Raw genomic sequence first — 24,700 nt, 5'->3', positions numbered from 1 at the left:
GCTCATGTCCTCCATCTAAGTGACCATCTCTTAGGAAGTTCTCCGCTGTTGACAAACATAAGACAAATTTTATACGACAAAGTGCCATCACAATTTTTTCAAGATGTCTCGACTCGTCCCCCTCCATCCCCTTCCAGCACCCACACAGCCATGCCAGACCCCTGTATCTGAACCACAAGGTCATTTTGAACCCTACTTGTGGGATCATTTTCCAGATGTTGGAGCCCAAAGATGGGACACCAGATACCTGCATTCCCTTCTCTGTGCCTCAGTTTCTTGCTGCCTGTTGATACAGTGCTCATGTCCTCCATCTAAGTGACCATCTCTTAGGAAGTTCTCCGCTGTTGACAAACATAAGACAAATTTTATACGACAAAGTGCCATCACAATTTTTTCAAGATGTCTCGACTCGTCCCCCTCCATCCCCTTCCAGCACCCACACAGCCATGCCAGACCCCTGTATCTGAACCACGAAGTCATTTTGAACCCTACTTGTGGTGTTCCCCATCCCCTCCAGGGGCTGATAACCAGCCTGGACCCTTTCACCCGTTAGAAACAGAGACTTTCTCTCCCCCTCCCAACCCTTTCCCCAAGCCGGCCCCTTCCTTTGCAAACATCCCAGTTATTTTATTATTATTTTGTGCCCACGAGGTAAAGGGTGTTTTGTTTTTTTTTTAATGTGTGGGGTTTTTTTCCCTCCCCTCCCTTTCTCCCCCATCCCAGCCTCCCCTCCGCCGCTTCGGTCCCGCGGAGAAGGAGTCGGAGCCGGAGAGGGGGGGATGCCCGGAGCGGCCCCTCCTCCTGCCTCATAACTTCTTCTTCCAAGCGTGTGGGGAGAGTTTTCCTGCAGCCCGGACCACACGGACGCCTGTTTTTTGGGGCTTTTGGAACCTCCTCACCCACGGGGGGAGAAGCCAACGCGCGGCAGCTTTGCCCAGGTAAGAAGCACCGACCGCTTGTAGCCATCTGTCCATCTGTCCAGATATCAGGTTTTCTGTGCTCCTTTGAGGTTTTTTTCCAGCTCTCCCCACTCTCAGGTTGCATTTAAAGGAATCGTGGAGTGAAAGCTGGGAGACTGGGCATTCTGTGCTCCTTTGAGGTTTTTTTCCAGCTTTCCCCACTCTCGGGTTGCAGTTAAAGAAATCGTGGAGTGAAAGCCAGGAGAGTGGGTCGGGGGGTGATGGGGAGGATGAGGAGGTGGAAGCCCCCAGGGCTGCAAATGGCACAAGTGAACCCCTCGCCGCTGGCTCAGAAGTGCCTGAGATGCCCCAAACCTGTCTGAGATCTGATTTTTTTGGAGGTGGCTTTGCATTTCCCGTGATGGGAGGTGGCTCAGGAGCATCAGCTGGTCTCGGTGGCAGGGAGAGGTTTGTGAAGAAGCGCTGTCGTGTGCAGCACATGGTGGGGTTGGGGGTTTTCTTGAGGCTTTCTGGAAGGAAGAGGGTTCTTGTCACCTCCTTTAATGCACCCAGGAGGTCGGAGCATTGCAATGGGCAGAATCTGGCCCCAGTAAACTTCCCATCTGTGGAATATGGAAGTGTAGTGACAGGACAAGGGGTAATGGTTTTAAATTGGAAGAGGGGAGCTTTAGATTAGATACCAGAAAGAACTTGTTTGGTGTGAGGGTGGTGAGAGCCTGGCCCAGGTTGCCCAGAGAAGCTGTGGCTGCCCCATCCCTGGAGGGGTTCAAGGCCGGGTTGGAGGGGGCTTTGAGCAGCCTGGTCTGGTGGGAAGTGTCCCTGCCCATGGCAGGGGGGTTGGAACTGGATGATCTTTAAGGTCCCTTCCAACTCTAACCATTCCATGATTCTATGTATTTTACTTCTAATCTTGTTCAGTTGGATTGTGCGAGGGGGATGCTGGTAAAATAGCAAGTGCTGAAAGCAGGTCCTGGATCAAAGCTGTAACAACAACTTAGCAGAACCCCCCCCATCTTTCACCCCCCTGGGGCTGGTTATAACTCCAGGCAAAATTAATATTTCAGCGTGTTATGGGAGAAACCACCAAAAGGGTTGGACTGGGGCCACGCTGGGATGGGGAGGTCAGATTATTTCAAGCAGTTGGGGGCTGGATTCTTCTTTCCTACAGATGGGCCAGACTGGGTCTGGGAAGGGTTGTAGCATCACAATGTGACCTCTCAGGTGCAAACCGTGGCCATGCAGCTCAGAGTTGTGGGTCTGCTCCTTTCCCAACACAGCAATGAGCTGCACAACATAGGTTTTTCTGCCTCAGTGGCACCGGTGGTTGTGGTGACTGAGGTCCTTCAGCATCATTCCACCCATTCCTACGATGTCTCATGGCTAAGGGCAGTGATGAACAATTTTGTTTGGCTGCTATCCATCGTAGGCCCAAAATAATGTAATTTCTGCTTGTTGTCGTGAATTACAGAAAGTGCCTTTCTTCTGGGGAGAGGAGAAAATCAGCCACCAGGCAGATGATTCATGGGGTGTCTGAAAAGTCTTTTGTGGCTCTAACAAGGAGGTTGGTTTGTAGGATGGAGTCTGTAGAAATTGCTCTGTGCATTGTATTATTGCACACATCAGGAGGAGCAGAAAGGGGGGGGGATGATGCTGGTTTTTGGCTCCCCAATGCTTCTGCAAAGTGTCCCCTTCTGCAGACCTCTTGCTCCATCCTTTCTCCAGTGCCTCCAGCTCAGGTTGGGCCAGGAGGTGTTTGGGATCGAGTTTAAAGTGTTGGCACATGAGGACATGTCATCACCTGCAGGTCATAGAATGGTTTGAGTTATAAGGGACCTTAAAGATCATCAAGTGCCACTAGAGCAGGTTGCTCAAAGCCCCATCCAGCCTGGCCTTGAACACCTTGTGTCTCAGATAAGTGCTTTCTGGGAAGGTTTCACTGTTGCCATGGCCTGATCCCTCCTGTTCATAAAACTTGCCCATCAGCGCACCCCTTAACATCTCATCAACTGATTTTGTTTATACAGTCAGTCCATAAAAACCTGTCTAGATGGATATGGGGAGACTGTTCTCTCTTCCTTAATCATTAACTCCAGTTTGTTGGGGGTATAAAACATGATTGCACCAGCTGGCAAGTTTGTAGAGAGGTAAAACAAAAATGGCATATAGTAAAATGGCAAATTATGCCAGTGGTGTCTCTTTAGGGAGATGTCTCTCTGTCACCCCACACTTGCTTTGATGCCCCAGCAACTCAGCCAGTGCTGCACATGAGACCTGGGAGACAAAAATAGTCCAAATCAAGATTCCTGTCTGGTTGCACCATCTCAGCAGTGGGAAAATGCCAGGGAATTATGGGAAGGTGCATTTGGGAAGGGTTTCCCTTGCTTCGTCGAAACTGAAGCTGAGATTTATGGTGGCTCCACCCAAGAGGGCAGTTGGTATTTGCATCGTGGTCATGTGAAGAGACTGCAGAGAAGATTCAGGGCCCATCCTCATAATAGGAGGCTTTGTACAAATGTAGACCCTAGGACATCATCTTTTATGGTGGGCTTGTGATCAATTGAGGTTGACTCCTTACCAGGGCAGGGGGTGTAGACTTAGGCTGTAGAATCTGGAGGGGTTTTCTATGGGGTTCAATGGGGCTGGAGGAGCAGATGGACAGGGTCAGGCTGTCCCACAGGGGGACGTGGCTGAGCAGGAGATGGGGACACGTGTGTCCCATGCACAAACCCTTCTTCCCTTGCTTGCTCCTGCTACACCAAGACATGGTTCTTGTTCCAACAAGGGCAAATCGAATCAGCTGGAGGCAGTGAAATGGCACCAACCTAGAGGCAACAAGGATCTACTTTGGAGAACTTATCCTGCCACAAAACCAAGGGCGGTTGCACCATCTCAGCAGTGGGAAAATGCCAGGGAATTATGGGAAGGTGCATTTGGGAAGGGTTTCCCTTGCTTCGTCGAAACTGAAGCTGAGATTTATGGTGGCTCCACCCAAGAGGGCAGTTGGTATTTGCATCGTGGTCATGTGAAGAGACTGCAGAGAAGATTCAGGGCCCATCCTCATAATAGGAGGCTTTGTACAAATGTAGACCCTAGGACATCATCTTTTATGGTGGGCTTGTGATCAATTGAGGTTGACTCCTTACCAGGGCAGGGGGTGTAGACTTAGGCTGTAGAATCTGGAGGGGTTTTCTATGGGGTTCAATGGGGCTGGAGGAGCAGATGGACAGGGTCAGGCTGTCCCACAGGGGGATGTGGCTGAGCAGGAGATGGGGACACGTGTGTCCCATGCACAAACCCTTCTTCCCTTGCTTGCTCCTGCTACACCAAGACATGGTTCTTGTTCCAACAAGGGCAAATCGAATCAGCTGGAGGCAGTGAAATGGCACCAACCTAGAGGCAACAAGGATCTACTTGGAGAACTTCTCCTGCCACAAAACCAAGAGGCTCCCAGGGGGTGCAGGACCTCAGGCCGGGATCTTTGTTTTCTTTGTCCCGGCTCCCAGTCCCTTCAGTCTAAAGGAGCTCAGTGCTAAAGGAGCACTTTGCAATGCGAATAACCTCCTGGAAAAGATCCAGCCCCAGAGTGTGAGTAACCTGAGAAATGCAGACCTGGCTGCCAGCCAAGCAGTCAATCCCTTGATCAATTGACTTCCTAACCCTTTTTTTTTTTTCTTTTTTTCCACTGCTACCCCCTTCCCCCTCCATCTATTGATTTTCCTTGTCTGCAATGTCCGCCTGCCCACCTGGAAATATTGCCTTTGACTCTGCTGGTACATAATCCTGTGGGGTAGACCTTTCACCTCCCTTATGGGAAGACAGATTAATGAGCATCTCAGTCTCCTCAGTGCCCTAGATGGCAGTAGGGTGCAGAGATTGCAAATACCCTTAATACCGTGATACCCGTTCAGTGGGCAGCTCGTATCTCTGTGCCACGAAGGATGAGGGATCTCCCCAGAAGCTGGTTGGTTCATCTCAAAGCTGAGTATTAAACCAGACAGAGGTGGCAGAAAGAAGTTGAAGCTGGTTTCGAGGTGTTCCATGTTTCTGGGGATGTGCCCAATGACTGTTTGTTATCGCTTGCCTCTCTTTTAGCTTTTTCCCTTTCAACTGTTACTCATATTTTTTTAAGTAGGATTCACATTGGGATGCTTCTCAGCTGGTGCGTGCCCAGGTGATGCTATTAAAGGCTGTGTTAGGATCAGAAGCCCAGTGGGGAGGCAACTGGGGTTGAAGCAGAGCCATTTGTTTCACGTAGACCTCCCATGAACAGTGATCTCCATCAAAACGCTCCTTCACAGTTATCCACCCCAATCACTGTGCTTTTGGTGTTCTTGCAAGAAGGAGACCTTAGGGGCAAACTCTCCTTTGTGGTTTGCAACAGCAACACAACCAAAGACATCAGTCGTCCCCCTCCCCAACTAGGTCTCTTGGAGAGGAAGAAAGAGACTGGCTGGATCTTCACAACCACCATCTGACTGTAACTTTCTGCTTGGAAAGGTTTCTAAGTTTAGCTAAGAAGGTATTTTTACTGTTGTTAATGTGAAAACCTGATGTGTGGGGAGTTACCATGGTGTGGAGGAAAGGAAAGGAGGGTCCAACTTTCATTTCCAGGACTCATAAGGTATTTTTCTGCTTTTCTCCTCGGTGCTTCTAAGCTGAAATGCTCCAGCCAGTGCTCCCAGATGCTGCTTGGACAGTTTCTGCAGGAGGTAGAAGATGGTAAAACAAGCCCCAGTTGGACAGGACTCTGCAAGTTGCCCTATACTAGGGGAAGAGGTGTCACCTGCCAGTTATCTCCAGCTACTTGTCACCTTTTCATCAGCCTTCCTGCCTTCTCCCCAGTGGGGAATGGCCAAAAACTCAAGGAGGTGAGAGGTGTCACCTGCCAGTTATCTCCAGCTACTTGTCACCTTTTCATCAGCCTTCCTGCCCTCTCCCCAGTGGGGAATGGCCAAAAACCCAAGGAGGTCTCTCTCCTCCATGAAGTTTTTGCCCTTAACTGGCTGTTTCCATCAAATCTGAGCAAAGCCTGACCTATGCTTTGCTCCATGTTGTGTGACCCCATTGGGAACAACTGCAAGATGTGTGGAGGAGGATATTGGAGATATGATGCCTGATGGACAGGGAGAGGATGGGGCAGAAACCTCCCCATGCCACAACTCCCACCCCAGAGGAGAGTCATAGTCAACCCTCCATGTGCTCTCAGGAGACCTGTTGTGGAGGAGACATCCGCCCCAGAGGAGAGTCATAGTCAACCCTCCATGTGCTCTCAGGAGACCTGTTGTGGAGGAGACATCCGCCCCAGAGGAGAGTCATAGTCAACCCTCCATGTGCTCTCAGGAGACCTGTTGTGGAGGAGACATCCGCCCCAGAGGAGAGTCATAGTCAACCCTCCATGTGCTCTCAGGAGACCTGTTGTGGAGGAGACATCCGCCCCAGAGGAGAGTCATAGTCAACCCTCCATGTGCTCTCAGGAGACCTATTGAGATGTTGATCCAGCTGCTTTTATACATGCCCCCTGTCTCCCCACCACGTTTTCTGGGGAAACAACAGCTCTGGGGTCTAAACCTTGAGTTGGTGGGACTGGGTGGCCAGCAGCCCTTGTGGGTCACTGCCTTTGAACAAGCCAGGCACGTTCAGCTGGGTGCCGAAGCGGAAAATAGGCTTCCTCCAGCTCTCACTTCATCTTCTTTGATTGAGCAGCCTCGCAAGATTTAACCCCCCCCCCTTCTCTCCCCATCATCTCTGTTAAACATTACTACGCAGTGCAACCCCTTTAAATCAGGAAATCAATGGTATTTATTAAAAAAAAAAAAAAGACCCAACAAAACACTTTCTCAAAGCTCTGGCTCTGAGAGAGGGAGGGGAGCTTTTTACCCATTCTGCAAGGAGCAGCAGTTTCTCACGAGTGCTGACACTGCTGTTTAAACAGGCCCCGTGCGGGTGCAAAAGCTCCTTGAAAAAGGTTTCCTCGCTTTAAAAATCCTTCATTTCATGATAGAACTGCTTGGAGCTGAGAGGGAGGTTGTCCAGGTGCACCAGTGCATCTTCAGAAGTGGAGAGGAGCTGCCTCTCTGAGGATGTGGTGTTTGCTGGGCCTCCAAGGAGGCCTCTTGGTCATCTCTTGCCTCCGACGTTGTCACCCCATCACTGCCAACAGCTTCTGCTGCGTAGGTGCCCACGTGAGGGACACCCCAACCCATGCTCCTTTAGCTTCTTCCTGGCTCTTCTGGCTTCCGTCTGGGATGTTCATTATGGGCAGACCTTCACCCCGGATGGTGCTGGATCAGCATTCAAGCTTTGGTCTGAAAAGCATATGGCCAAGTGCAGCCACCTGGGGCATCAGGAGATGGTTGTCATGTGAGCAAAATCATGTTTAGACCCTCACGGAGAGAACTGCAACCAGCAGCCTAGGGGTCTTTGTGGTCATCTTTGTGATGGTCCTTGCATGACACTTTGTCCACTAAATCTTTATGATGGTTGAGTGCCAGGGAACCAGCATGGCTCTTTGGGGAGCTCAAGGTCCTTCCTCTCTTCTGCCCAACCTACTAGCCCTGGGCAAGCCAGCAATGGGCAGAACTGGGCTGTGCGTTGTCCAGATGTTACAGCAATAAGGGGACATGGGGAGTTAAATCCATGGGGGCTACCCAAAATGCTCTCCTTAGTGCACTGTGTCCTTCTCTTAGCTGAAATGAAGCTGCTTCTTGGTTCCAACCTGCATCGCTTTGTCATTCCAGGAAGGCTAGTGAGGGTGTAGATACAAACATGTCCTGGAGATGGAGCTTAAGTTGTGCAACATGTTATCTACATAAGGTCTGGAAAGCCCTGTGGCAGCTCTGAGACTGGAAGGGTGTTTCTGGAGGATCCATCTGCCCTGGTCCCTCCTCTCTGGATGTACAGAGAGGTACATCCTGGCTCTGCACCCAAGCTTGCTGCTCTCCTCTCCTTAGAGGTCCATGTGGCATGTTCTGGGCAGGGATGCGAGTGGTCCTGGGGAACAGAGGTACCTTGGGTAGGGAACACCTATTCTACTGGTGAGGCCCCAGTCCAGTTCTGGGTCACTCACTACGGGAAAGACATTGAGGTGCTGGAGTGTGTCCAGAGAAGGGCAACAGAGCTGGTGAGGGGTCTGGAGAACAAGGAGAAGGGTCTGGAGAACTTCTCAGGGAGCTGGGGGTGTTCAGCCTGGAGAAAAGGAGGCTGAGGGGAGACCTTCTCGCTCTCTCCAACTCCCTGAAAGGAGGTTGTTGTGAGGGGTGCTCAGTGTCTTCTCCCAGCTATGGAGGTATTTAAAAGCCAGGCAGACGTGGGCTGAGGGACATGGTTTAGTGATGGTTTTATCAGAGTTAGGTTTATGGTTGGACTCAATGATGTTAAAGGTCCCTTCCAATCTAGACAATTCTATGATTTTAAAATCTCTGCTGACCGCTTCTCTTCTGGTTGGAGCCTGGTTTGGATGCACTGACCATGGCCCAGTAGATGCCAACGCTGTCTTGTGGTTTTTGGTATCAGTTACTGGTATTTTTAAGAATGTAGGAAATCCCATTTTTCCTTTCCTCGTCATGTGGCCAAAACTTCACTGTTGTGAAAGGGATCTTCCAGAAAATGGAAAGTCCTATATGAAAATGTCCCCAAAGGGGTGTGAGCACCCACACGAGGGGAACAGCATAAAATGGGTGGACATGGCCATTCCCAGTTGGAGGACCTGAGTATGTCCAGCCAGAGCTAGAGCTCCTGATCCACGTAATTATTTCTGAACACTTTGGGCTGTGTTAGCATAACCCTGATTTAGCCTGAGAGGTGTCCAAGGGGCTTTCAAAAAGACCAGGGACAATCCCAGCCCATTGGGACTTAATTTGAGCTCTGGCTTTTGGTACCATTTTGCATTTCTGGTGGAGAAGGGACCATTTCCTCCCCATGGATCAGCCCCTCTGGCTGCTCCTGGAGAGTCCCATGCGTTTCAGGAGTGTGCCTCCAGCTACCAACAAGTCAATGCCTTCCTATTTCTGTAGAAAACCAGCTTAACTTCTGTATTCAAGGGATTTAGAGAGAAATCAATTACCATAAAAATCTATTAACTCCGTTAAAAAAGAAACTGTAAACTTTTGACTCCCCGAGGCTTATTTCTGTCAAGCGAGGAACAACCCGTGTTTAACCAGATTTTACCTCCTGTTCAAAATCTACTATTTTCCTTGAGGTTTCAAAGGGGCTTTAACTCCCTGGCAGGAAATGGGGCCGAATCACAGGAGAGGAGCTGCAGAAATGCCCCGACCAGGCTTTTCCATGTGAGCATTTCAGAGCTGAAGGACACAACCCACGTTTCCCCAGCAGCAAACAATGAATGAGTTTGCTTGGAAAATGGACGGACCTCCTAATTGACACCAGCTATTGCACCTCCACCCTGTCTCCTGAGGTTTTCTTAGACCACATGCTGCTTTTGGATGAGCTGTTGGTATCTTTTTTGGAGCTGATGGTGGTTGTGACCTTTTCTTTCCACCTCCGTGAGCCTTGAGGATTGACTCCATCCCGTGGAGGATTGACTCCATCCTTCACCTCCTTGCTGGTGTCTTAAGCCTCAAGCCCTTGTTTTTTCATCTGGCCTCCAGAATTCAATGGTTTGAGCTTGTCCTTTGCTTTAGTCTGGATTCAGTCTGTGCCTTGTTTTTCCAAATATCCTGCTAAATTGCCTGTAGTTATGCTTGGATCTCAGTGACCTGTTCATGCTGGTGCCATCAGTACCTGGGCCACCTCCATACCCTTCTCCTGCCAGTCTCTCTGGTGGTTCCACATCCTGAAATTCCCATTTATTTCCCATTCAGGCCAATCCCTCTATTACAATTACAGATCCCAGTGTGGGTTTACTGGGACCTCTGTCCATAGGATTTTGTGAGTGTGCCTGATGGTGCTCCATGAACAGGAGCCCTGGGATTCTGGGCTGGGTACAGTGATATGGAGTAAGGTGAGATACAGCTGAAGCCCTGGTGGGTTCTTTGCTGGCTACTATATAAGGTTGTGCTCAGCCTGCAGTCACAGAATCACAGATTGATATGGGGTTGTCAGGGACTTCTGGAGATCATCTAGTCCAACCCCCTGCCAAAGCAAGACCACCTAGTCCTTCAGAGGGAGCTGCAAATAGGATATCCTACCTCTGTCCAGCTGAATGTTTTCAGGAGACTTGGATGAAAATATTTGAGACCTGCTTCTCTCTGTCAGATGGGACTGAAAACGTCAAGGTTTTGCTAGGTCTTGAAGCAGATGGTCTGTTGGCTGGCAAGATGTGTGCTGTGACACAGTGGTGGGTGTTGGGATGTGGATCTCCACGGATCCCCCGTCGCAGCTCTGTAATGTAGTTTTTGTGTCTATATGCAACAGGGATAAATATTTGGCGGATGGAGCTGGCAGCATCTGGCGTGGGTGATCCTGGGGCAGGAGATGCGTGAGATGCGTGAGATCCAGCTGGCCCCACAGCCGAGTGGGAGGGAGGCACCAACCAGATGAGACTTCAAATCCACTGGGTCTCATCCCTTTCAGACAGACCTTGCTGACAGGGGTTATTTATTTATCCCAAAATGTGTTGGGGCGGGGGAAGAAGAGTTTATTGCAAACACATACACAGGAAGAATAAATGGAGGGGAACGGCCCAGCCTCTGGCACTGCTGTAAGTTCCTAAGACCTGCTTTTTTTTCCTCTCTTACCCTCCTGCATCTTGCCAGGCTTCCCATAGCTCTGTCATCTGATCCAGGTGAGTAAAGGGAGAACCTGGTCCATCAGCTTTATGGGGTTTGGAGGCAATTTGTTCGAGGAACTGTATAACCCAGAGAAGTTGCTCCTATAAATTATTCACCGGGGGCAGTAAAAGATCAAGGAAATTGCTGGGATTCCTTGCAAAACCATGTAGTTTATGAGGTGGTTTCCCTGCCCCTACCAGGTTTCTCTAAAGATCTCTGTAGCGGTTTTAGGAGGTCTTTCACAGGGGCTGGTGGCAGCCAGTGTCTCAAATATCAGCTAAGATCTGCTAGATTGAAGTTTGCTAATATTTAATGTATAAAATGAGTATCATGGTGGCACCTAAGTGACTCTAAGTGACCTGAGCTGCCCCAAGCTGGACAATGATGATAGAGCAAATGGCAGTCCTCCATCAGCCTTGGTATCCAAAATATATCCTGAAAGATGGAGCACATGGAAGGAGCAAGCCCAGATGTGATCTTGATCTGCTGATGGACTGTGGATGGAGGTGGGTGTTGAAGCAAGTGTCTGGAAGCTGCAGAGCAGCTCTTAGAATCATAGAATGGTTTGGGTTGGAAGGGACCTCAAAGATCATCGAGTTCCAACCCCCCTGCCATGGGCAGGGACACCTCCCACTAGAGCAGGTTGCTCAAGGCCACATCCAGCCTGGCCTTGAACACTTCCACGGATGGGCCAGCCACAACTTCCCTGAGCAACCTGTTCCAGTGTCTCACCACCCTCATAGTAAAGCGTATCTTCACCCTGATACGCTTCATGTTTCTTCATGCTGCTTCACACAGCATGGGCAACAAACAGGAGGAGCTGGAAGCCACCATGCTGCTCGGATGCTAAAATCTAGTTGCCATTACTGAAACCTGGTGGGACGAATCTTTTGTGAGACCCCCTTGCAGTGCTGCTTCAGCTCTGGGACCTCAGCACAGGAGAGACATGGACCTGGGAGGTGGTCACAAGGCAAGAGGTGGTCATGGTGATGATCCAAGGGCTGGAGCCCCTCTGCTGCCAGGACAGGCTGAGAGAGTTGGGGGGGTTCAGCCTGGAGAAGAGAAGGCTCCGGGGAGACCTTGGAGCCCCTTCCAGTCCCTCAAGGGGCTCCAGGAATGATGGGAAGGGACTCTTGATCAGGGAGGGGAGCCCTGGGAGGAGGGGGAAGGGTTTGACACTGAAAGAGGGGAGATGGAGATGAGATATGAGGAAGAACTTCTTTGCTGTGAGGGTGGTGAGAGCCTGGCCCAGGTTGGCCAGAGAAGCTGTGGCTGCCCCATCCCTGGAGGGGTTCAAGGCCAGGTTGGACAGGGCTCTGAGCAATCTGATCTAGTGAAGATGGCCCTGCCCAGGGCAGGTGGATTGGACTAGATGGCCTTTAAAGGTCTCTTCCAACCCAAACCATTCTATGATTCCATATACATGTCCCACACTGCCTTTTCTCACCTTGGGCTGGTATTTCATACCCAAGCGAACCTGTAAAGGCAGCGGAATTTTGGAAGGAATCAGGAAGGGGAAAAAAACAAGAAAGAAAACTACCCTTTTTCCTTTCTAAGAGAATAGTGCCCTTGAATTTGGGATCATCTATAATCTGGATGTGCTGCAGTCATCCATCAAGGACCCACGCTGGCAAGGCAGCAGCAGGAGTTGGGTGGGTTTTCACCCCTGAGTGAGCATTTGCAGCTCGCTGCTAGAAGACAGAGCACAGCTTTAAGTAAAACTTTAAAAATATAGGTAATAAAAATCAGAACTATTCAATATGTTCCAGAATTGAACACGTAAAAGTTCAGCGTGCCTGCACATGTGTATATATGAATTTTTGTCTGCCAGGAAATGTGTTTAGTTTGTGGCATCCGGGTTATGAAACCCTTTGGAATCCTTTTCCTCACCTTTGCAATGTGAATTCAAGGTGTGACTCTTCTGAGCTCCAGCCTTTCTACACCCCCAGGGTCTTTTGAGTTTTGTGAATGTTAACACTTGCTGGGGCTCACTGTGCTTTTTCTTTGCCTCTGCAGCCTTCTAGGATTTATTCCTTCTATGACTGTTTTCCCATTACTATGTTAATGTGCGTTTTTTACTGTATTTGTTCTGTGCTGATGCATTAAACAACATCAGAGCTGGAGGAAAAAAAATAATAGAAGAATCATGTGTTAAACTTTTATCTGCAGAAATGTGCTTTGGCTTAGCTGCTGCAAATAGGATATCCTACCTCTGTCCAGCTGAATGTTTTCAGGAGACTTGGATGAAAATATTTGAGACCTGCTTCTCTCTGTCAGATGGGACTGAAAACGTCAAGGTTTTGCTAGGTCTTGAAGCAGATGGTCTGTTGGCTGGCAAGATGTGTGCTGTGACACAGTGGTGGGTGTTGGGATGTGGATCTCCACGGATCCCCCGTCGCAGCTCTGTAATGTAGTTTTTGTGTCTATATGCAACAGGGATAAATATTTGGCGGATGGAGCTGGCAGCATCTGGCGTGGGTGATCCTGGGGCAGGAGATGCGTGAGATGCGTGAGATCCAGCTGGCCCCACAGCCGAGTGGGAGGGAGGCACCAACCAGATGAGACTTCAAATCCACTGGGTCTCATCCCTTTCAGACAGACCTTGCTGACAGGGGTTATTTATTTATCCCAAAATGTGTTGGGGCGGGGGAAGAAGAGTTTATTGCAAACACATACACAGGAAGAATAAATGGAGGGGAACGGCCCAGCCTCTGGCACTGCTGTAAGTTCCTAAGACCTGCTTTTTTTTCCTCTCTTACCCTCCTGCATCTTGCCAGGCTTCCCATAGCTCTGTCATCTGATCCAGGTGAGTAAAGGGAGAACCTGGTCCATCAGCTTTATGGGGTTTGGAGGCAATTTGTTCGAGGAACTGTATAACCCAGAGAAGTTGCTCCTATAAATTATTCACCGGGGGCAGTAAAAGATCAAGGAAATTGCTGGGATTCCTTGCAAAACCATGTAGTTTATGAGGTGGTTTCCCTGCCCCTACCAGGTTTCTCTAAAGATCTCTGTAGCGGTTTTAGGAGGTCTTTCACAGGGGCTGGTGGCAGCCAGTGTCTCAAATATCAGCTAAGATCTGCTAGATTGAAGTTTGCTAATATTTAATGTATAAAATGAGTATCATGGTGGCACCTAAGTGACTCTAAGTGACCTGAGCTGCCCCAAGCTGGACAATGATGATAGAGCAAATGGCAGTCCTCCATCAGCCTTGGTATCCAAAATATATCCTGAAAGATGGAGCACATGGAAGGAGCAAGCCCAGATGTGATCTTGATCTGCTGATGGACTGTGGATGGAGGTGGGTGTTGAAGCAAGTGTCTGGAAGCTGCAGAGCAGCTCTTAGAATCATAGAATGGTTTGGGTTGGAAGGGACCTCAAAGATCATCGAGTTCCAACCCCCCTGCCATGGGCAGGGACACCTCCCACTAGAGCAGGTTGCTCAAGGCCACATCCAGCCTGGCCTTGAACACTTCCACGGATGGGGCAGCCACAACTTCCCTGAGCAACCTGTTCCAGTGTCTCACCACCCTCATAGTAAAGCGTATCTTCACCCTGATACGCTTCATGTTTCTTCATGCTGCTTCACACAGCATGGGCAACAAACAGGAGGAGCTGGAAGCCACCATGCTGCTCGGATGCTAAAATCTAGTTGCCATTACTGAAACCTGGTGGGACGAATCTTTTGTGAGACCCCCTTGCAGTGCTGCTTCAGCTCTGGGACCTCAGCACAGGAGAGACATGGACCTGGGAGGTGGTCACAAGGCAAGAGGTGGTCATGGTGATGATCCAAGGGCTGGAGCCCCTCTGCTGCCAGGACAGGCTGAGAGAGTTGGGGGGGTTCAGCCTGGAGAAGAGAAGGCTCCGGGGAGACCTTGGAGCCCCTTCCAGTCCCTCAAGGGGCTCCAGGAATGATGGGAAGGGACTCTTGATCAGGGAGGGGAGCCCTGGGAGGAGGGGGAAGGGTTTGACACTGAAAGAGGGGAGATGGAGATGAGATATGAGGAAGAACTTCTTTGCTGTGAGGGTGGTGAGAGCCTGGCCCAGGTTGGCCAGAGAAGCTGTGGCTGCCCCATCCCTGGAGGGGTTCAAGGCCAGGTTGGACAGGGCTCTGAGCAATCTGATCTAGTGAAGATGGCCCTGCCCAGGGCAGGTGGATTGGACTAGATGGCCTTTAAAGGTCTCTTCCAACCCAAACCATTCTATGATTCCATATACATGTCCCACACTGCCTTTTCTCACCTTGGGCTGGTATTTCATACCCAAGCGAACCTGTAAAGGCAGCGGAATTTTGGAAGGAATCAGGAAGGGGAAAAAAACAAGAAAGAAAACTACCCTTTTTCCTTTCTAAGAGAATAGTGCCCTTGAATTTGGGATCATCTATAATCTGGATGTGCTGCAGTCATCCATCAAGGACCCACGCTGGCAAGGCAGCAGCAGGAGTTGGGTGGGTTTTCACCCCTGAGTGAGCATTTGCAGCTCGCTGCTAGAAGACAGAGCACAGCTTTAAGTAAAACTTTAAAAATATAGGTAATAAAAATCAGAACTATTCAATATGTTCCAGAATTGAACACGTAAAAGTTCAGCGTGCCTGCACATGTGTATATATGAATTTTTGTCTGCCAGGAAATGTGTTTAGTTTGTGGCATCCGGGTTATGAAACCCTTTGGAATCCTTTTCCTCACCTTTGCAATGTGAATTCAAGGTGTGACTCTTCTGAGCTCCAGCCTTTCTACACCCCCAGGGTCTTTTGAGTTTTGTGAATGTTAACACTTGCTGGGGCTCACTGTGCTTTTTCTTTGCCTCTGCAGCCTTCTAGGATTTATTCCTTCTATGACTGTTTTCCCATTACTATGTTAATGTGCATTTTTTACTGTATTTGTTCTGTGCTGATGCATTAAACAACATCAGAGCTGGAGGAAAAAAAATAATAGAAGAATCATGTGTTAAACTTTTATCTGCAGAAATGTGCTTTGGCTTAGCTGCCCAAAATGACTGCAGATACTCCAACTTATTTTTTATTGTTTAGGTCTTTTTTATTATTATTATTTCCTGCATACATTTGAACTCATGCCCAAAATGACTGCAGATACTCCAACTTACTTTTTGTTGTTTAGGTCTTTTTTTATTATTATTATTGTTTCCTGCATATATGTGAACTCGGGTGAAAAATGCTGAAGATTCAGAGGTGCTTTTTTTTTTTTTAATGTCCTTTGCCCCTTGCCAGCTCCATTTCCCTCTCAAGGTACCACCATGGTGGTACGTACCCCTGCCCCATGGGTCAGGACTCTGGCCAGTGGTGCAAGGAAACCAGTGCTCTGGAGTAGACCTGCTGTAGGATGATGTGCCCTGTGATATCACACAGGTGTCTTGGACTCTCTTATTCTTGAAGCATAAACCAGTATTTCCTTGGAATTCCAAAGACGAATGGAGATTTCTGTTTGCATTTAGGCTTTTCCTGAATAATTTTTTTTTGCCATCCATTTTGAGCTCAGTCTATCCCAAGGGATCAAGCAGGAACAGAATTTCATCCTTGATATAGAGCAGGGCTGGAGAGGATGGGGTAGGAGAGGATAAAATAGCACATTTGGGAAGGCAGGAGGTATTATTTAGCTTGGGCCCAACATCAAGCCTCGTGTCTGAAGGTAGAAGCTACTTACAAACCTGTTCTGAAGGCAAGTTTGCAGCTTGTTAATTTACTGCCTGTCTTCTCTTAATTAGATGGGATGAATTGGTGACTGCCAAAGGCAATAAGGGCTGTGAGCACTGGTGGCCTCCAGGGATGGTGTGTGTGGCAGAGGACCTTGACACCACGCAGGACCCCATGGGGTGACACATGGTGGTGGACGTGCTATTGTGTCCTTTGCCCCAGGTACAGCACCAGGGATCCATAAGGCACTGATGAAAATCAGCATTTTGGAGGATCATCTTCTGTATCACAGAAACTGGGGAGCCTTCCCCATACAGACCAGTAAGATCATTAGGACAGGCTTCAGTGCCAGCTGTTGTGATGGACGTGTACTCTCGAAGGATCTACTTTAGCTGTCTCAGTACATATTATGTTGCATTTCTGGTGTTATTTTAGATATGGAAATTCTCAGAACAGTGCCTTGCATTTACTAGCCAAATTATCCTTCATTTTGATTTTATTTTGGGCAGGAGGAAGTGTAGAGGTGTGAATGATGGGAGAATGAGGAGAAGAGAGGATGGAAGGAGGCACTTTTTGAAAAACATCAAAATCAAGGTCTCTGCAGGAACATTTCTGGAGGGACATGTGTTTTTAATAATATTAACACAGAGCTCAGAAACCCAGTCAAAGGTTTTGCTGCCTTCTTGCTCCATGAGGGGTTTGTTATGGTCCAGGATGAACCCACAGAGCTGAGGGGAGGGAAAAGGGGATGCTGCCAGGTTGGCATTGCAAAAGTGCTGAGATCTGAGGGGCGATGGGGTGATCTTGCCAAAGCTGGTAACACAACTCTTCCAAAAGAAGAGGTGGTAAAACCTAGTTTTCTTAGGTCTCAGCTCTGCACTTCTCCTCCATTACTTGATTTTTTACAAGCTTATTTTCTTGTAGTGTTAAAAGCCTACATTGGCTTGTTTTGTTTTGGGTTTTTTTGGAGCAAAATTGTGGTTTTGCTCTGAAGCCATCTCCACAGCAACTAATGGCAGCACCACATAGAGGTTTTGACAAGAGTTAGGAAGGAAGGACACAGCAGAGATCTTGATTACATCCAAGTAGAATCATAGAATCATTCAGGTTGGAAGAGACCTTTGGGATCATCGAGTCCAACCATCTACCCTACTCTACAACGTCCTCCCCTACACCATATCCCTCAGTACCCCATCTAAATGTCCCTTAAACACATCCAGGGATGTACACCCAGCAATTAGCAGAAGAGAGAGGGAAAATAAGAAAGAGAAAACACATTAGGGGATCTTGAGCCCTGAGGGTCTCAGAGATGGTTGTAGCTACATGATGGGCAAGGTGACCACAGCCTTGGTGCCCCACGGTCTAGACGCACGCTGGGCTGCTCCAGACACTTGATCTTCATCTTGTTTGCTTGGGGATGCATTTAGGTGGGGTTATTCCAGGCTGTGCACAGGAACTCAGCCCTGTATTCCAAAAGGGATCTGATCTATAACGCAATGTGATTTTTTTGGAGACTGCATGTTGTTAACTGGAAGGAACAATCCAGCCCTGGCAAAGAGCTAGGCTGGATGAAGTCATAGAGCTCGTCTTTTCCACCCTGGAAGTGGTCCATGTCTCCCTGTGAAATCTGCTCGGCCTGAGACAAGCAGGTGGGGCTCAGAACAGGAGAAGAACTTTTTGTTGCCCGTTAAATGATAAAACCCCTTTTGGCGACCCCATGTCTGCTACAGTCGTTGCTTCATAGAGAGAAGTCCCTGCTTTGCAGAGGGAGACTTCTGTAGCAATTTTGGGGAGTTGCTAAACCATCCATAGGCAGTAACCAGAGCTTTCCACCTCCTTTGGCTGGTCCACGGTGGTGGGCTGGATCTCCAAGGGCAGCAAACTCAAGGCAGTTAATCCTGGATTTAGGAACCTGAAGATTAGTTGCAAAAAAGGCTAATAAAGGCTTGAGTGCAGGTGATTGCTGTCTGCAGTGATCTTCTTCTGATCTTTCCTCCCTGTGTAGCTGAGGGTAGCAGATGCTTCCCTCTGTCATCACACCACTAATGTTCACATTAGGCTTAATTGCCTAAGGTTGTTGTTGCCTGAAGAAGGGTGCTGTTAGGGAAAGGTGCTGGGGGAACAAAGCTGAGCTCTCCCCTGTAGCAAAGAGATGAAGGAATTAGTGGATTTGTGGACTTTAATGCCAATTGCCTAAGCCAAGATGAGCTTTTCTAGCTGGAGAAAAGCTTCTCTTGCCACTGTAGGCAGGTGGGAGCACCATACTGTCATTAAAGCCTCTTTCCTCCTGCAGATGAATGACTCTCCAGGCTGTGTGCTGACTCCAGGAACCAAGAAGGAGCTTCTTCCCAAGGAAAAGGAAGATGTTTTGTGCCCAGATCCTTGCCCTGGCAGTGGCTGTGGTGCAGCACAGAGCTGTGGCCGTTCATGAAGGTATGTGACAAGTGGGTTACCATGACTGCAGAGCAACCAGGGGAGATGCTGAGACACATGAGGGAGAAAAAGACCTTTTCCAAGCGGCTACTTCTGCTAATGTCATGAAAAACACGCAGATTCTGTCATGGTGGAGTTGTAGTGCTGATGCCTTTAACTTCTGCACAGGGTTCTTTTAGGCTGGGATCATCTCAGGTGGCCCCAAAAGGCAGGCAGCACCTGGCTTGCTACACTGAGGTTTATGGGGAAATTAGGGCTCTTCTCAGTGTTCTGCCCCTAGTACCACCTAGCTGCTCCAGAGGAAGGTGGGGAGAAGGGAAAAATGTGTCCCCTCCTGATTCCTCTTCTGATCTCCAAGAGCTGGGACAAGCCACCATAGAGAGAATATGAGAGAGAAGACCTCAAGGCAGCCTTGAAACCTCCAGCTGCTGTTCAGAGAGTTGAGATGGCACAAGGTTTCACCTCCTCCCTGACTCCCAATTGCCTGTGCAAGCCCACAAAGATCTTTTGGGGAGGAGGTGCTGGGCCCAAAAGGCAGGAGACAAAAGGACCCCAGAGAAGAGCCTCATGGAGTTACACCATGAACCACAGCATGTCTCTGTAGCCTCAGGGTCCTGCAGAAGGGGGGGGCTCCTTGAGAGCATCTGACAAAGCTAATCCAGAACTCCCAGGACTGTCATGGGGTTAGGTATGGTCCTGTGGGTCCTCTTTCTTCGAATTTTTCTGCAGCAACAAGCCCCCAGGCTTTGAAGGTGTAAATTCACCTGGACTAACTCCGATTCATTCAACAAGGAGTTAATGGAAGCTTTAGCATCAGCTACAAAATTAACTTGATTAAGTTCCTGTCCGTCAATTAAGCCAATATACTTGACTATAATGCTATTTAATTCAAAGCTGGGAACACTGCAATAAATCAACGTTTACAGATGTCTCTGGCAAACCCGTGATTGATGAAACGTGGTAATTTTGGAGGTGCATGGAAAATTTCAAATAAAATCATATCCCCCGGTGATTAATATAGCTGTCTGTGTTGGTATTTTCTCCAGAAGGTACCAATCCAAATATGCTTAATATCACATGTTTCTAATGACAGCTTCAGGTACCTGATCCAAGTAGCAAATGCTGTTGGGTTTCATTGCAAAGCTGGGGCCTTCTGGAAAGGTGCTGAGCTCCTGGCTCAGCATCTCAGAGAATGGGCTCTGGTTGCCCTAAAAGGGCAACCATCCTGGCACCATCCTGCCCTTTTTAATCCCATGGAGCTCTTGCTTGTTGTCTTTCTCCTCGTTATCCCTGGATAAAAATGAGGGGCAGGAGGATTGTGTGGGGAGTGAGCAAGACTCCCAGGGGCCAGGGATGGATGGAGGAGGTTCTCTAGGGATTTGGGATGTGGAGAGATAGGTAGCAAAGGTCCTTCTTCTCTCCAACAGCATTTTGAGAATGTTTTCCAGATCAGGGCCAAAACCACAGGTCTCTCAAGAAAAGCTGTCTGCACTGCCTTGAGTGATTCCAAGAGGTGGGTCATTTGGGGAGGGCTGGTGGATGGTCTTCTCCATCCTGTTGAACCTTTTTGGGGCTTTCTCATGGTTACCTTGGGAAGTAGTTGAATGATTTCCACCAATTCTGAAGTCAGAGCCAAGGACCAGCATTGCCTTCCCTCCCAGTCCTTCTAGGGGAAGAGGAACGTCAAGGTCAAAGCTATGGAAAAGGGGTAGATCCAAAATAGAAGTGGCAGCTGAGAAAAGAGCTTATGATGATCTGCTGTTAGCAGCTGAGCTGCCTCCAAGACACCCCTGACAGCTGAAAAGCACTTAGAGAGGTTTGAGAAGGGAAGGGAGATATCAACAGAGAGCTCTAGGAAGGAAATTTGAAATAATTGTCTCCCATTTTTGTCAAGGGAAAAGGGCTTTATATTCCCAGCTGGGTACGAGTAAAACCAAAAAGAGACAGTCATTATTCTTCTGCTGTAAACGGAGCTGTTAAGTCATGAAGAGCTCAGTGTCAGGACATGCAAAGAAAGATGAAGAAGCCAAAAGCCTTGGGTTAACAAAGACCCTTGGACTGCCATCCATCCACAGCTGGCAAATGACCCTCTGTCCTGCTGTGTGGCCAAAGGGGATTGATCAGGGACACAGCAATGAAGGAGAGCACAAAACCTGCATCTTCCCAAGCCCTTTGGAGAACCTGTTTATAGAAATGGGGTAAAAGTCAGCTCTGCCTCTTCAATTTACCTAAACCAGACTTTCCATTTGCAGCAGGAGCATGAGAAACCCACCTAGCACGTCTCCCCAGCAAACTGGAACAAATGCTGCAGCCCAGTTGGGTGCAGGTTGGGTCTCTAGACCTGCAGCTGAAAGTCAAGGCAGTGACTGGGTAAAATCCAAAGCAAAATGGAAAAAAAAAAAAAAAGTGAAGAGGTTGAGCTCGGTCCTGGTGAGCAAGACCTAAAATGCCCTCCTCCAGCAGTCAGCACGGTCTACTTTTTAGCAGCCCTACAGTAATAACTCAGCATCTATCTGCAAGGGGGAGAGAGACGCCAAAGAAAATACAAATTTTGAACATCCCTTGTAGAGCCTTCATTAATTTAAGGCATCTCTAAATTCATCAAATTTCTGTCCACGAAATATATTTATTGGATGCCTAAGGAAAATTAAATTCAATTGAGACTGAACACTGAATAGGGAGATATGCCTTGATGTTCGTTAAACAAATTCCCCTGTGCACCTGTCCCTTCCCAGCCAGATGTCATCAGATAGCTCTGGTTTGTACAGAAAAAACCTCAAATTGTTCATTCTTTGCACAAGATCCTTTCCGTGCTTGGGGCTGGTAAGGAAGAGGGGAGTGTTGCAAAGCTGAATGTCTCGAGAGCATCTTGAGCTCTCTCTGTGCAAGACTGGAAGACTCGGTTGGTTTAGGGCTGGCAAAGCCAGGTGGCCCCATGTCTGCATGAGTTTCTCATATTGGCTCTGGAGACCCTGATGCAAGAAGCCCAGGATGACTGGTGGGGTGGAAAGGCTGCCACATTCCCAAATTTCAGTTGTGTGTGGCTCAGGTGTCAACATCTGCCTCTGGGCATGTGAAACCACAGGCACCTCCTTGCTTCCAGCATGTCCTACAGACCTGCAATGCCTTAATAGATCTGGGTCTTGGTCTTTGTGCTTCAAATGACAAACTTCCCCTGAGGTAGAACAGCAAAATGGGGAATTAAGAGGTAATTAAGGAGAACAAAGCAGCCTGTTACTCTGGGAAGACCATGATTTACCCACTTCATTGGGCCTAAGCAATATTCCTTAACTGAAATATCTCAGGGGTTTACATGACTCAAGAGGGGTTTAGCTCCTGGCTGGCTCATTGCATGGTGGAGGATGAACCTTCTTGCCTTTCTTGTCCCTCAGCATGCAGGACGGCGGAGGTGGCCGACATTCTGTTCCTCGTGGGACAGTCACAGGGCACAGGAAGGGAGAGCTCCTGGCTGGTCAAGGACTTCATCAGCAGCATGGCTCGTTCCTTTGAGAACGTGGTGATGGGCAAAGGAGGCATCCGGCTGGCAGTGGCACTCTACGGGGAGAAACCAAGGTGGGTCAGTCCATCCCCTACCACCAGCACCCAGGTTTCCAGTGGCTCTAGATGGGCAACCATGTCCCCATGGTTAAGGAGCTCTTGCTGCTCTGCTGAACCATTGCAAGAGCAGAGCAAGAGCTCAACCCCCAGCAATGTCACCAGAGTCTAGAGGTGCTTGGTGATGGGGAACTCTTTCAGGGCAGGGAGGTTGGTATTTAATGCAGCCACAAAGAAATTCCCTGCCATCCAATTTTAGATAGTGTTTTATCATAACAGAGCTCTGTGGGACTCATACCCAAGGCTTCCTTGACCACTGTGAAGAGGACTCCTTGCCTACATATATGCCTTGTGTGACCAGCTAAATGTCAACATTATTGTTGGTCATTATTATTATCAATGCATCCTTGCTGTACCAACAGTGTTTTCTTGCCCCTTATTCCCCCATATTCTCCCCAGGATGAGTATTGAGCTTACGGATTACGTGACCATCGAAGAAATGTTGGTGGCAATTCAGGATCTCTCCTTCAAAGGTGGAAGCTTAAAAACAGGGTCAGCCTTGGCCTTTGCAGCTCGTGCCATGTCTCGTCTGGACACACTGCGAGAGGATGCAGCAAAGGTAAGTGACCTTCTGTGATGGCTTCCTTGGTGTCATCCTCAGTAGGGATCAGACCTCTAACTTCTTCCCCTGAAGACCTGCATGAGCCATTTGGGTTTTATTTATCCTGTCTGCTTTTTAGCTTGGGGTTGAGGTACCACATTTAGGAGCTCATTCAGCTTCAGGTCACTTTATTGGTGATAGAGGCACCTCCAGATTTTCAAAGGACTCATTTTTTAAAAATGCTCATGTTTCCCCATGGATTGCAGAGGTACCCGGCGTTCTGGTCTCAGATGCCTCCAGCTGAGTACCCAAATTTGGGGGCATAAGGACAAGGAGACGAGTTGTGGTGTTGGTGCACCTAGCTGTTGCTAGTAGCCTGCATCCATCCACTCTGGCTATAGACAGCAGCAGTACAATTAGCATCTTAATCAAAAAGTAGACATGCTCCTGTGTCTGTATCTTTCAGACATCAGTTCTGGGTCATTGGTTTCTTCAGATATTTTTTTTTTTTAATTATTATTTTGTCAATAACTTTTAAGGGGCTCTGAGGACGCTGAGGATGCTAAAGAGAAGGTGTTGCATTCTGGGTTGCGTGGCTGGCTGCGTGAAGCAGTTCAGTCTGCTCTACTCTGATGATAGACAGTCTTGAAATGGAGAAAGGGGGCAGCCCCATGGGGAGTGGATACACCCCACGCATTGAGTCTGAAATGGTCACGGCCAGCTTTTGCCTCCCGTGGGCCTCCCACATTTGCAGCTCGGTGCTGCACCTTCTCTTCTGCTTTGAGATCCTGCATGCCAAATGCAGTCTGCGTGACCCTGCTGCACCTTCTCTTCTGCTTTGAGATCCTGCATGCCAACCTGTGCTGTTGGTGTGGTCAATGAGACCTGTTTTGGGTCCCATAGCAGGAAGGAGAACATGACGATAGAGGTGGGACGTGTAAACCACTCTGTTTTGGGTCCCATAGCAGGAAGGAGAACGTGACGATAGAGGTGGGACATGTAGAGGTGGGACCACCTCAACTGCTTAATGGTGTTGCAGCAGGTTGTGAGTTCATTATATCATCCCATGTGCTGGCCGTATCTCCTGCTGCATGGTCTGACACGGGACTGCCCTCAAAACATTGCAAGGTTGGTTTGGGTTGCTGATTTGGCTGTCATTTAAACCCAGGCTGTGGCTGAGAGAGTTCTTTAGCACCTGATAGCACCATCCAGGTGCCAGTGGCCAAGTGTGTTGTCCAGGGTGCATGAGACCTCCTTTAAGAGCTGAAGAGCTGCTCTTGTGGACTTCTAGCCCAGTGGCCAAGTGTGTTGTCCAGGGTGCATCTGAGACCTCCTTTAAGAGCTGAAGAGATGCTCTTGTGGACTTCTAGGGGTGAATCCTCTGTGGTGGCATTAATCTCCTTCTGGACCCAAGCAGAGGTGAGAGACAGTTGGGCAGGAGGAGACACACAGAAGATGCTGACATGAGCAGCAGCACTTATCAGCTGTTTCCTTCCCAGCTCATGCTTATGAGAGCTTATTTCCTGAGTTATCCCAGATGTGTGGGTTATCAAAGGATTTATTTTCAAGTGCCCATGCTTTTAGAGAGGTGGACTTCCTCCAAAATCTGACTTCTTAGTGTGAAAATCCTCCAGCTGCCTCTGTGACCTCCTCATGTCGTGCTCCTTCATTCCCTGGCTCTGACACTGATTCTTCTAGGTGGTTGTTTTGATCACGGATGGAAAATCCAGCAACTCAGTTGAAGATGAAGCCCGGGTCCTGCAGGATTTGGGGGTGACGGTGTTTGCCGTAGGTACGTATGGACACGCTGAGTTAC

General features: G+C 48.7%; 1 protein-coding gene across 5 annotated transcripts in view; it reads left to right on the top strand.

Annotated features, from left to right (window-relative positions):
* The first annotated feature begins 760 nt into the window (after window positions 1-760).
* The window catches only part of LOC106899270 (collagen alpha-1(VII) chain-like), a 136,546-nt gene continuing 112,606 nt past the window's right edge, over window positions 761-24,700 (top strand). For all 5 annotated transcript variants that reach the window (XM_014961016.1, XM_014961018.1, XM_014961019.1 and 2 more), the window contains exons 1-5: window positions 761-938; window positions 18,589-18,728; window positions 22,121-22,301; window positions 22,743-22,902; window positions 24,583-24,676. In XM_014961016.1, the coding sequence (XP_014816502.1) occupies window positions 18,659-18,728; window positions 22,121-22,301; window positions 22,743-22,902; window positions 24,583-24,676 (505 nt within the window). In that variant the 5' untranslated portion in view covers window positions 761-938; window positions 18,589-18,658. The remainder of the gene's footprint in view (window positions 939-18,588; window positions 18,729-22,120; window positions 22,302-22,742; window positions 22,903-24,582; window positions 24,677-24,700) is intronic.

Source organism: Calidris pugnax, unplaced genomic scaffold (genome assembly GCF_001431845.1).
Source record: "Calidris pugnax isolate Ruff unplaced genomic scaffold, ASM143184v1 scaffold289, whole genome shotgun sequence".
In the NCBI taxonomy this organism is placed as follows: Eukaryota; Metazoa; Chordata; class Aves; order Charadriiformes; family Scolopacidae; genus Calidris; species Calidris pugnax.
Note: the sequence above shows the minus strand (reverse complement) of the source record. Positions and strands in the feature narration are given on the sequence as shown.